Source organism: Silene latifolia, unplaced genomic scaffold (genome assembly GCF_048544455.1).
Source record: "Silene latifolia isolate original U9 population unplaced genomic scaffold, ASM4854445v1 scaffold_202, whole genome shotgun sequence".
In the NCBI taxonomy this organism is placed as follows: Eukaryota; Viridiplantae; Streptophyta; class Magnoliopsida; order Caryophyllales; family Caryophyllaceae; genus Silene; species Silene latifolia.
This window is the reverse complement of record NW_027413165.1, coordinates 199,042-211,591: the sequence shown is the minus strand read 5'-3', so window position 1 is coordinate 211,591 and position 12,550 is coordinate 199,042. Positions and strand designations below refer to the sequence as shown.

The 12,550-nt window shown below is 33.0% G+C and overlaps 2 protein-coding genes across 2 annotated transcripts; both read right to left on the bottom strand.

Annotated features, from left to right (window-relative positions):
- Positions 1–3,123: 3,123 nt before the first annotated feature.
- On the bottom strand, positions 3,124–4,278 carry LOC141638648 (protein FAR1-RELATED SEQUENCE 5-like). The gene has a single exon (XM_074447992.1). It carries the CDS (start codon positions 4,276–4,278, stop codon positions 3,124–3,126), a length of 1,155 nt encoding a protein of 384 aa, XP_074304093.1.
- A 3,867-nt stretch (positions 4,279–8,145) lies between these two features.
- Positions 8,146–11,046, bottom strand: LOC141638647 (protein FAR1-RELATED SEQUENCE 5-like). Its single transcript, XM_074447991.1, has 2 exons — positions 11,037–11,046; positions 8,146–9,491 (listed from the first exon to the last, which is right to left on the bottom strand). The coding sequence occupies exons 1-2, from the start codon at positions 11,044–11,046 to the stop codon at positions 8,146–8,148; spliced, it is 1,356 nt and encodes a 451-aa protein (XP_074304092.1).
- Positions 11,047–12,550: the final 1,504 nt, after the last annotated feature.

Sequence of the window (12,550 nt, the reverse complement as noted above, 5' to 3'; positions counted from 1 at the left end):
TTAAAATGTTACATTTACACTCGTAAAACATCACATTTACACTTGTAAAATGTTAAAATTATATAAATTCAAAATTTCCCTCACAAAAAATCAAATTTACACTCTTAAAATGTTACATTTACACTTGTAAAATGTTAAAATTATATAAATTCAAAATTTCCGTCACAAAAAATCAAATTTACACTCTTAAAATGTTACATTTACACTCGTAAAACATCACATTTACACTTGTAAAACTCATACAACATTACATTTACACTTCAAAATCAAACTCAAAACTGATTAATTAGGGGCTAGAGAGAGAAAGAAAAATTAATTAGTGTATAAAAATTTGATTAGTGGTAATTTTTTTTGGTAATTTTCAATCTCAACCACCCATCTCAATCCAACCATCCACATTTTTTTCCTTTTCTTTTTAATGGCCTTTAATCAAATTCATCTCAACCATCCATTGAGTCCATCCAATGACCCTTAGAGGGACTTATGGAGTATGGACTCAATGACACATGTTAGACTCATTAGAACTCCCTCTCTCTCTCTCTCTCTCTATATATATATATATATATATATATATATATATATATATATATATATATATATATATATATATATATATATATATATATATATATATATATATATATATATATATATATATATATATATATATATATATATATATAGAATTAGGTTCAAATGAGTCCATCTTACTTAGATGAGTCCATGAGTCCTAATCTTAGCCATTAGATTATAACAAAATCAATGGTCAAGATCAATTACGAAAATAAACGGTTATAAATCACAAAAACCCTAATTCTCTTCATTTTACCACCTCTCACTTATCTTTCTTCCTCCCTTTCTCTCTCTACCTCCCACACCGATCCCCCTCCTTACGCCCACGCCACGCCGCCTCCACGCCAACATCGCCGCCACCAACAATCCTTCCTTGCCGCGACCACCGCCACACCCTCCGCTTCACCATTCGTAGCCTCTTTTTTTTTTTTTTTTGTTTTTTATTTTCTAGATCGAGAATAGGAGTGATTGTTGGTTGTTTTTTAAGTGTGGGGCTGCTGGAGTGGTGATGCCGTGGTGGTGGTGAGTCGGCCGCCGCTTTGCATTCTCTCTTTCTCTCTTTTTTTTTTTTTTCTTTCCTTTTTCTCTTTTTTGTTTGGAAAATTTCAGATTTACAAATAAATTTATGCGACCTTTCATTTTACAAATAAATTTATGCGACCTTTCCTTTTTTTTTCGAAAATTTACTAATTTTTTTATCATTTGTGTCAAAAATTTTAGATCTTGATTAAAAATATGAGATATTTCATATTTAATCTTTAATTACAAAATATCAATATGAAAGGTGATGCGGCGGGACATAAACCTATTTCCCTTCTCTCTTTTTTTTTTTTTTTTTTTTTTTTTTTTTTTTTTTTGATCTTTCTCTTTCCTTTTTTTTTTTTTTTTTTTTTTTTTTTTTTTTTTTTTCATTGGTGGTGCGTGATGGCCGTTGTTGCGGGGGACGCCATGGTGGTGGTCGAGGCGGTGGCGGTGGTCGAGTTGGTGATGTTGGTGGTTAAAAATAAAGTTTCAAGATGTTTAAAGTTACATTTATATGGACTAAAGTTACGTTTATTGGACTAAAGTTGATATACACTCAAAGTTGATATGGACTAATTATATTTATTAAGGATTTAAATTAAAGTTACGTTTATATGGACTAAAGTTTCATTTTAAAGCAAAAAAATCATTAAAAAATCATACATTATTTCATAAAAACAAATTTTTATATTAAAAAATGGTCTAAAAAAATTAAAGTTACACATTTTAGCATTAAAGTTTCCTAAAACATTAAAGTTATATTTAAAAAATGACAATTTAAAAAATTATAAACCAAAGAAAATTAACTAAATTCAAATTTTTATATTTTATATTGTCTAAAAAATTAAAGTTTCAATTTTTAGCATTAAAGTTTCATTGAAAACATTAAAGTTATATTTATAAATCTGTAAAAATAAATAAATTTAAAGTTTAATATTAAAAATTAGTTAAAAAAATTAAAGTTTCAATTTTTAGCATTAAAGTTTCATTAAGTAAAACATTAAAGTTATATTTATAAATCTGTAAAAATAAATAAATTCAAAGTTTAATATTAAAAATTAGTTAAAAAAATTAAAGTTTCAATTTTTAGCATTAAAGTTTCATTCGTAAAACATTAAAGTTACATTTATAAATCAGTAAAATTAAATAAATTCAAATTTTAATATTAGAAATTGGCCAAAAAAATTAAAGTTTTAACTTTTAGCATTAAAATTTCATTCATAAAAGTTAAACTTATAATTGTAAAGAATTAAAGTTAAACTAATAAATTAAAGTTTCAGTTATAAAACATTAAAGTTTTCATCTTAGAATTGTAAAATCTCAACCATCCATTTTAGAGATCAATGGCTAGGATTAGGACTTAGTGGACTCACCATTTTAGGTGGACTCATTTGAACTTGCCTATATATATATATATATATATATATATATATATATATATATATATATATATATATATATATATATATATATATATATATATATATATATATATATATATATATATATATATATATATATAGGATTTGACATATGACAAGTATAAGTTAGTGGGTGCGAGTGGTTTAGTTGATGCTTTCCTTACTAAGTGTCTCATGTTCGAATCCTCTTGTGGGTTTTTCTTTTTGTTTTTGGCATAATTTTGCACAAGTTAACCGAATGCTATTCTAATACTTGAAGACATAAACTCAATACTGTGAAAATGAATTAAGAAAAATAGTCATTGATTTTGATTGATCATACATTATTTGTTTAAGGAAGTCAAATGATATACAAAAAAAAAAAAAAAATCATACTTCCTATTTACAACCTACGACTATAATTAGTATATTGAGAATATTGAGAATTTGAATATTGTGACCTAAATTGTGGAGTCTGGGGGAGAACGTCGGAGTATTTTGTGACACGGTAAAACGTGGAGTATTTTGTGTACCACTAAAGCCACTCATAAAGGATGAAGCATCATCGTTTGCAACATGTCGGGTTGGGTTCGTATTTGGGGGGAGCGTAGTGGTCGTCGGATCCTCATCATTTGTCTTTCCTTCTCTTTGTCTGTCTTACAATACGTCTTCTCGCCATTCCCTCGCTTGTCTCTCTAATGTCACCTTCTTGTTGAGGTGTGTTTATGATAGTCTCCCTAGGTCGTAGTCTCCTACGACCCCACATTTTTGAGGAAACTCCACCTGCCGCAAATGAATCTATAGACTGTATCCCAGCACGAGCCTCCAACTCTGTGATTAGTTCATCGGTTCTACTATTATAAATGGCAGAAGACCCTTCACTTTGCATAGCCAACCTCTTAATGTAATCATTTTTTACCGTTATCTCAAGAGACCTTTTAACACGTTCTGACTCATCCGGGTTGTAGTACCCAACCCGAATATTTTCGTATCCTCTAACCAAATCCTTGCGCCAGCGATCCAATATGTATTTGTCTGGGATAGCTTTTACGTCCAACACATCAAGACACTTCATGATATGGCGACATAAGATCCCTCTAAATTCAAACATCTTACAACCACATTTATACTCACCAGTGATTGTGTCAATACTCACTTCAAAACTTCTTCGATCTTTCTTCCAAAATGCTTCTGTCACTTTTGATGTGGCCCTAAACCTCTTGATGAAACCCAAACTATTTGGAAGAGTTTCAACGTTGATGCTTATACAACCATATACCTCAGTTTTCACTTCTCCGAATTTACTGTTTGTGTAGAACTTACTAAAGATATCCTCGAATAATATCATGGGATCCCATTTAAGTAGGCTCTTAATGTCTTTGGCGTTATTGACTTTCTCGTCCTCCACCTTTTTCTCTATGGCATCCTCGTACTGCTTCATGAATTGCATCAGGCCGGTTTCTATGCTCATGTACGTTTTAATAAATCTGTTTGTTTGTTCACTCCTCTGAGTAGAAGACATACCCGCATGCCCACCGCTTCTCATATTCCATGCACCCCTCAACCATTTGTTGCGTCGCAAGTTGTATTTTTCCATGAAATCGTCCCACATATCTTGCAGTTCCTCCTCCGTGATACTTTCGTGAACAAGCGTACGCAAATCTCTATCAATTTGAGGAAATTGTGGGTGGTCTTTTAAATTCTTATTAGCGTTTTGAAGAATATGCCAAAGGCATAATCTATGTTTAGTCTCCGGGAACACTTTCTTGATTGCCCCCTCCATTGCTTTACATTGATCAGTTATTAAGACGGTCGGAGCTCTCCCCATACATTCCATCCACTTCTCAAACACCCACTCGAATGACTCGGTGTCTTCGTATGAAATTAAAGCCGCTGCATATAATATTGTACTTCCATGATGATTAACTTCAATGAATGGACAAAGGCAACGGTACTGTGCTTAGGAATGTACTATCGAACGACGATGGGTCATCAAAAGCCTTGTACATGGCACGACATCGTGCATCAGACCAGAAAATGTTCAACAGCTTATTATCCGCGTCCCTTTCAACAGCGTAGTAAAAATATGGATTCTGCGCTTTTAAGCCCTCGAAATAATTTAAGACCTCTTTAGCATCACCACGAAACCTACTTTTGCGACGTTCGCTGTTGATGAAGTTTCTCGCGTCCTGTCCATTGAAATGTAGATTATGAATCCCTCCAACCTCCCTAACTAATGTGTTGAAGTTAGGGTAATTGGTATGCCACCTCTCTTCAACATCAACCTGGTCTTGAAATATTCGCTTATGTGCCTATAATTGACTACATGCCTAATAACTCGTTCAAATTGTGATTATGTACCAAATCACAAGCACAGACAAATTTTTCAAAATCGTGATTTAATTTACCAAATACATACATTTTACATGGTGTTATACACGAGCTTTTCTTCGTCGTATTGCCCTCTGAACACATAAGCCTAATCTTGTTCATCATGTGGAATCGTGGTTCTTTATCCCCAACTCCGTTTCGACGTACCCCCTGCTCCTTGAAGGGAGCCAAAAGGGCTACTACGAACATGAAGTTCAAACCCCGTCTTATAAGCGTAAGTATATGACGAAAGCGTTCAAACTGTCCCCCTAATCAAAATCCGCACCAACCGTAGGCTCAATAGCTGGTTGATTGTCTTCATTACCTTCGAACATGTCTTTGCATGCATAACAATTCGATGGCATGTGTCATTCTCGTCAATGACTTCGTTTTCTCCCTCCTCCTCGATATACAGAGCATTTAAATCAAAAGTATTCGACATTTTAAAATGATGAAGGTTGTTTTGAGAAGATGAAGCTGATGGAGTTGATGATAACTTTGACTGTGGAAGTTGAAAGGTTAATCTCAATTTACTTTTAATTATTTTTAATTTTTACTCATGTTTTATTTTTAATTATTTTTAATTTTAAAAATAAAACCTACTATTTACGGTGGAAGTTGGATGGTTAATCTCAATTTACTTTTAATTATTTTTAATTTTTATTCATATTTTATTTTTAATTATAAAATAAAACCTAGTACTATTTACGGTGGAAGTTGGAAGGTTTTCTCCCTAATTTACTTTTAATTAATTTTAATTTAAAGCAACTTTGTTGAAAACTTCCCGCCTAATTCTCCCGCCAACCTAATGCTACGATTATCCACACTCCCTATAAAACCCTACGATTTAGTCATACTGTACTTTTTTTTTTCAACTACAAAATCTTTCAAATATTAATATTATGGGTGTCTTGTCGTCACCATATTGCGACCCCTCATTTGTAACAACCCTAGAAAGCTATGACAATTTGCTCAGTAGAGATCCGACGTTCTTAATTGGGGAGGAGTTCATAGAAAGGGTGATGATCAATCGTCAGAAATTTATTGATCTTGCAGGCGCTAGGTTGGGGTTTTTACCTGGTTGTGACACTTACCCAGTCGTTCCTAGGCCAAGAAGGCCTCTTACAAGGAAAATGACATCTAAATTGTCTACTCGGGCGTATCCAACTTACTTGAAGCGACAAAGAATCGTCGACTCGACATTCAAGCTATTCTAGATTATTATGAGATTGATGATCGCGACGTAGAAGGTGAATGGAGGAACTATTAGGAGATGGAGATGGATTATATCATTAGAACTGGCGTAATTCCAAGTCACCTGTGGTGCTTTCTTGTGTAAAATGTTTAATTCGATCAAATAATATTCAAGAACTGTTATGATTACTAGCATTTGTTTTTATTTAATTTTAATTAAATTTATCTTACTTGAACAATTTAGATTAAATATATCTTACGTAAACAATTTCAGAATTTAAAAACTTTTCTATAAATTTGGCAATTATTTGGTTAAGATATAACGGGATAAAATTAAAAAAGTAACGTTATCATATAAGAGATTAAAAAAGTTAAAAAAAAATCGATAATTTCTATTTACATAAATAAAAAAATCGATTAAAGAATTTTAAAGGACACAATTTCATATTATTAAATTAATTAAAGAAGTACTTATTGTACTGGAATATTGAAGGACAAAATGTCATTTCCTAAACTTATTTATTTAAAAACAACTTCCACCTCCTTCAACAAAATTTATTAATTTCAATTTATTAATTAAAATAAAATCCGCGGCAATTGAAAGGACACATGTTGTTTCATTATCTCATCTATAAATACACATTCACTAAATGCAAACCCTAGTTTCTCAACTAACCATTTCCCATTAATTTCTATTTTCCTTCTCCATCTCTTAAAACCCTAAGCTCTAAACAACCCTAAATCTTTAAACTACAAACTTCTTTCATAAAATGGATAAGAACATTCGCTTAACAATGATACACATCGAGAGGAACAAATACTATATCCGCCGCTTAGACGATTTAGAGACGAAGATCAACGACTACCTTGATAAGATTCGGGAGATGGGTATTAGAAATGACGTCTTGTCGGAGGCGGAGAGCGATTGAAGTTGCATGCGATTATGCATTAACTATACAAGACCTCCAAAAAATAAAGGAGAATAGGATCATTCTCATGGAAGAGAATGACTCCCTTGAAAATGTTATTGTTAATTTTTTTCAAATTAATTTAGTATGTATGTATGGATGTTGTACCCAAATCCACAATTTTTCCTATTTGGGTATTCATCTCGGTTTGTAAGTTTTTAATTTGTATAGTATTTAAATTTTATAAAATGTGGGCTTCTAGTATTTTCCATTCATGTACTTTTATTCAATTCCATCTCTTTTACTTGTATACTTGAACCGTTAAAATTGATTTGACAAAACACAACACAAAAAGAATAATGAAATGAACAATTTAAATTGATTTGACATAATACAAACCATAAAGAGTAATAAAAAATACGTCTTTCTCCTTCTCTTTGTCCCTGTTTTAATACGTCTTCGCCATTCCCTCGCTTGTCCGGGGGGAGGGGGGGTCTCTAATGTCACCTTCTTGTTGAGGTGTGTTTATGATAGTCTCCCTAGGTCGTAGTCTCCTACGACCCCACATTTTTGAGGAAACTCCACCGCCGCAAATGAATCTATAGATCGATCCCAAAGACGAGCCTCCAACTTGATTAGTTCATCGGTTCTACTATTATAAATGGCATAAGACCCTTCACTTTGCATAGCCAACCTCTTAATGTAATCATTTTTTACCGTTATCTCAAGAGACCTTTTAACACGTTAACTCATCCGGGTTGTAGTACCCAACCCGAATATTTTCGTATCCTCTAACCAAATCCTTGCGCCTGATCCAATATGTATTTGTCTGGGATAGCTTTTACGTCCAACACATCAAGACACTTCATGATATGGCGACATAAGATCCCTCTAAATTCAAACATCTTACAACCACATTTATACTCACCAGTGATTGTGTCAATACTCACTTCAAAACTTCTTCGATCTTTCTTCCAAAATGCTTCTCACACTTTTGATGTGGCCCTAAACCTCTTGATGAAACCCAAACTATTTGGAAGAGTTTCAACGTTGATGCTTATACAACCATATACCTCGTTTTCACTTCTCCGAATTTCTTGTTTGTGTAGAACTTACTAAAGATATCCTCGAATAATATCATGGGATCCCATTTAAGTAGGCTCTTAATGTCTTTGGCGTTATTGACTTTCTCCTCCACCTTTTTCTCTATGGCATCCTCGTCTTTGCTTCATGAATTGCATCATTTCTATGCTCATGTACGTTTTAATAAATCTGTTTGTTTGTTCACTCCTCTGAGTAGAAGACATACCCGCACAGAAAGTGTCTTTCCAAAAAACAGGCATCCACCGCTGTCTCATATTCCATGCACCCCTCAACCATTTGTTGCGTCGCAAGTTGTATTTTTCCATGAAATCGTCCCACATATCTTGCAGTTCCTCCTCCGTGATACTTTCGTGAACAAGCGTACGCAAATCTCTATCAATTTGAGGAAATTGTGGGTGGTCTTTTAAATTCTTATTAGCGTTTTGAAGAATATGCCAAAGGCATAATCTATGTTTAGTCTCCGGGAACACTTTCTTGATTGCCCCCTCCATTGCTTTACATTGATCAGTTATTAAGACGGTCGGAGCTCTCCCCATACATTCCATCCACTTCTCAAACACCCACTCGAATGACTCGGTGTCTTCGTATGAAATTAAAGCCGCTGCATATAATATTGTACTTCCATGATGATTAACTTCAATGAATGGACAGAAAGGCAACTGGTACCTGTTGCTTAGGAATGTACTATCGAACGACGATGGGTCATCAAAAGCCTTGTACATGGCACGACATCGTGCATCAGACCAGAAAATGTTCAACAGCTTATTATCCGCGTCCCTTTCAACAGCGTAGTAAAAATATGGATTCTGCGCTTTTAAGCCCTCAAAATAATTTAAGACCTCTTTAGCATCACCACGAAACCTACTTTTGCGACGTTCGCTGTTGATGAAGTTTCTCGCGTCCTGTCCATTGAAATGTAGATTATGAATCCCTCCAACCTCCCTAACTAATGTGTTGAAGTTCCGGGTAATTGGTATGCCAGCTCTGTCGTTCAACATCAACCTGGTCTTGAAATATTCGCTTATGTGCCTATAATTGACTACATGCCGGCTAACTTCAGGATTCAAATTGTGATTATGTACCAAATCACAAGTACAGATTACAAATTTTTCAGTGTCGTGATTTAATTTACCAAATACATACATTTTACATGGTGTTATACACGAGCTTTTCTTCGTCGTATTGCCCTCTGAACACATAAGCCTAATCTTGTTCATCATGTGGAATCGTGGTTCTTTATCCCCAACTCCGTTTCGACGTACCCCCTGCTCCTTGAAGGGAGCCAAAAGCTGGCTACTACGAACATGAAGTTCAAACCCCGTCTTATAAGCGTAAGTATAACAGAAAGCGGCAAACTGTTCCCCTAAATCAAAATCCGCACCAACCGTAGGCTCAATAGCTGGTTGATTGTCTTCATTACCTTACAGAACATGTGCTGCATGCCGTAACAATTCATGGTGTCATCATGTCATTCTCGTCAATGACTTCGTTTTCTCCCTCCTCCTCGATATACAGAGCATTTAAATCAAAAGTATTCGACATTTTAAAATGATGAAGGTTGTTTTGAGAAGATGAAGCTGATGGAGTTGATGATAACTTTGACTGTGGAAGTTGAAAGGTTAATCTCAATTTACTTTTAATTATTTTTAATTTTTACTCATGTTTTATTTTTAATTATTTTTAATTTTAAAAATAAAACCTACTATTTACGGTGGAAGTTGGATGGTTAATCTCAATTTACTTTTAATTATTTTTAATTTTTATTCATATTTTATTTTTAATTATAAAATAAAACCTAGTACTATTTACGGTGGAAGTTGGAAGGTTTTCTCCCTAATTTACTTTTAATTAATTTTAATTTAAAGCAACTTTGTTGAAAACTTCCCGCCTAATTCTCCCGCCAACCTAATGCTACGATTATCCACACTCCCTATAAAACCCTACGATTTAGTCATACTGTACTTTTTTTTTCAACTACAAAATCTTTCAAATATTAATATTATGGGTGTCTTGTCGTCACCATATTGCGACCCCTCATTTGTAACAACCCTAGAAAGCTATGACAATTTGCTCAGTAGAGATCTGACGTTCTTAATTGGGGAGGAGTTCATGGAAAGGGTGATGATCAATCGTCAGAAATTTATTGATCTTGCAGGCGCTAGGTTGGGGTTTTTACCTGGTTGTGACACTTACCCAGTCGTTCCTAGGCCAAGAAGGCCTCTTACAAGGAAAATGACATCTAAATTGTCTACTGGGCGTATCCAACTTACTTGAATAAAGAATCGTCGTACTCGACATTCAAGCTATTCTAGATTATTATGAGATTGATGATCGCGACGTAGAAGGTGAATGGAGGAACTATTAGGAGATGGAGATGGATTATATCATTAGAACTGGCGTAATTCCAAGTCACCTGTGGTGCTTTCTTGTGTAAAATGTTTAATTCGATCAAATAATATTCAAGAATTGTTATGATTACTAGCATTTGTTTTTATTTAATTTTAATTAAATTTATCTTACTTGAACAATTTAAATTAAATATATCTTACGTAAACAATTTCAGAATTTAAAAACTTTTCTATAAATTTGGCAATTATTTGGTTAAGATATAACGGGATAAAATTAAAAAAGTAACGTTATCATATAAGAGATTAAAAAATTTAAAAAAAAATCGATAATTTCTATTTACATAAATAAAAAAATCGATTAAAGAATTTTAAAGGACACAATTTCATATTATTAAATTAATTAAAGAAGTACTTATTGTACTGGAATATTGAAGGAAAAAATGTCATTTCCTAAACTTATTTATTTAAAAACAACTTCCACCTCCTTCAACAAAATTTATTAATTTCAATTTATTAATTAAAATAAAATCCGCGGCAATTGAAAGGACACATGTTGTTTCATTATCTCATCTATAAATACACATTCACTAAATGCAAACCCTAGTTTCTCAACTAACCATTTCCCATTAATTTCTATTTTCCTTCTCCATCTCTTAAAACCCTAAGCTCTAAACAACCCTAAATCTTTAAACTACAAACTTCTTTCATAAAATGGATAAGAACATTCGCTTAACAATGATAGACATCGAGAGGAACAAATACTATATCCGCCGCTTAGACGATTTAGAGACGAAGATCAACGACTACCTTGATAAGATTCGGGAGATGGGTATTAGAAATGACGTCTTGTCGGAGGCGGAGCAGTTGAAGTTGCATGCAGATTATGCATCTGCTATACAAGACCTCCAAAAAATAAAGGAGAATAGGATCATTCTCATGGAAGTGAATGACTCCCTTGAAAATGTTATTGTTAATTTTTTTTTCAAATTAATTTAGTATGTATGTATGGATGTTGTACCCAAATCCACAATTTTTCCTATTTGGGTATTCATCTCGGTTTGTAAGTTTTTAATTTGTATAGTATTTAAATTTTATAAAATGTGGGCTTCTAGTATTTTCCATTCATGTACTTTTATTCAATTCCATCTCTTTTACTTGTATACTTGAACCGTTAAAATTGATTTGACAAAACACAACACAAAAAGAATAATGAAATGAACAATTTAAATTGATTTGACATAATACAAACCATAAAGAGTAATAAAAAATGAACAATTCAAATTTGATTTGACTAAACACAACTTGAAATGACTATTGTTGTTGCGTGTGTAAGAAAATCCAGCGGCATGCATAAAGTCACAAGTCTGAAAATGATTTGACTTCCAAATCACATCAAATCACAACTTTTAATAAAAAAAAAAATCGATTTTAAAACCCTAAATGCTTCATTTTCCCATTATAAAAGACAAAAGACATTCATCTAAAAATTATCCTTCAAAATACAAACCCTAATCGATTATTTTCCATACTCCTCCATTCTCAATCAAGGTATTTATTCTTTTATCTTCAATTATTGTTTGAGTTTTTTGTTTTTGTCACAATCGATTTTATTGAGTAAATCCCAAACCCAAATCGATTTTTTTAACTATCTATTTAATTGATTGTGCGGTTGTTGCTTCTTAATTTAATTAGCTTGTTTCAGATGGATAGACAGTTTATTGCTTTCTTAGTTGAATACATAATGGATCGCAGAAACGTTCTCGCTCGGTTGCGAGAGATTGACACTCAGTTAGAAACCCTAATCACCAGAGCGTCTCATTTACGAGACTTTGCGATAACAAGAGGGATGCAGGACGTGCAAGCAAATATGGATAATATGATAAGCTATGTAAGGGCAAATCGCGAACCAGCGCAAATAGAAATTAGGAAAATTGAATGGGAGATTGTTCAACTTGAATCTCTTGGATTTAATTAATTTTAGTTAATATTACGTATTTTGTAAGGATTATTATAAGTATGGTTTGTATTATATTTTATAAATCTATGAAGATCCTTTTTCATTACCAAAATAATCCACATGCATGTCTCTTCAGTTGCTATATTAACATTCAAATTTATACTAAAAAAAAAT

What these genes read in the sequence shown, in the direction of transcription:
- LOC141638648 (XM_074447992.1), bottom strand. Translation starts at nt 4,278, where the DNA reads ATGGAGGGGGCAATCAAGAAAGTGTTCCCGGAGACTAAACATAGATTA.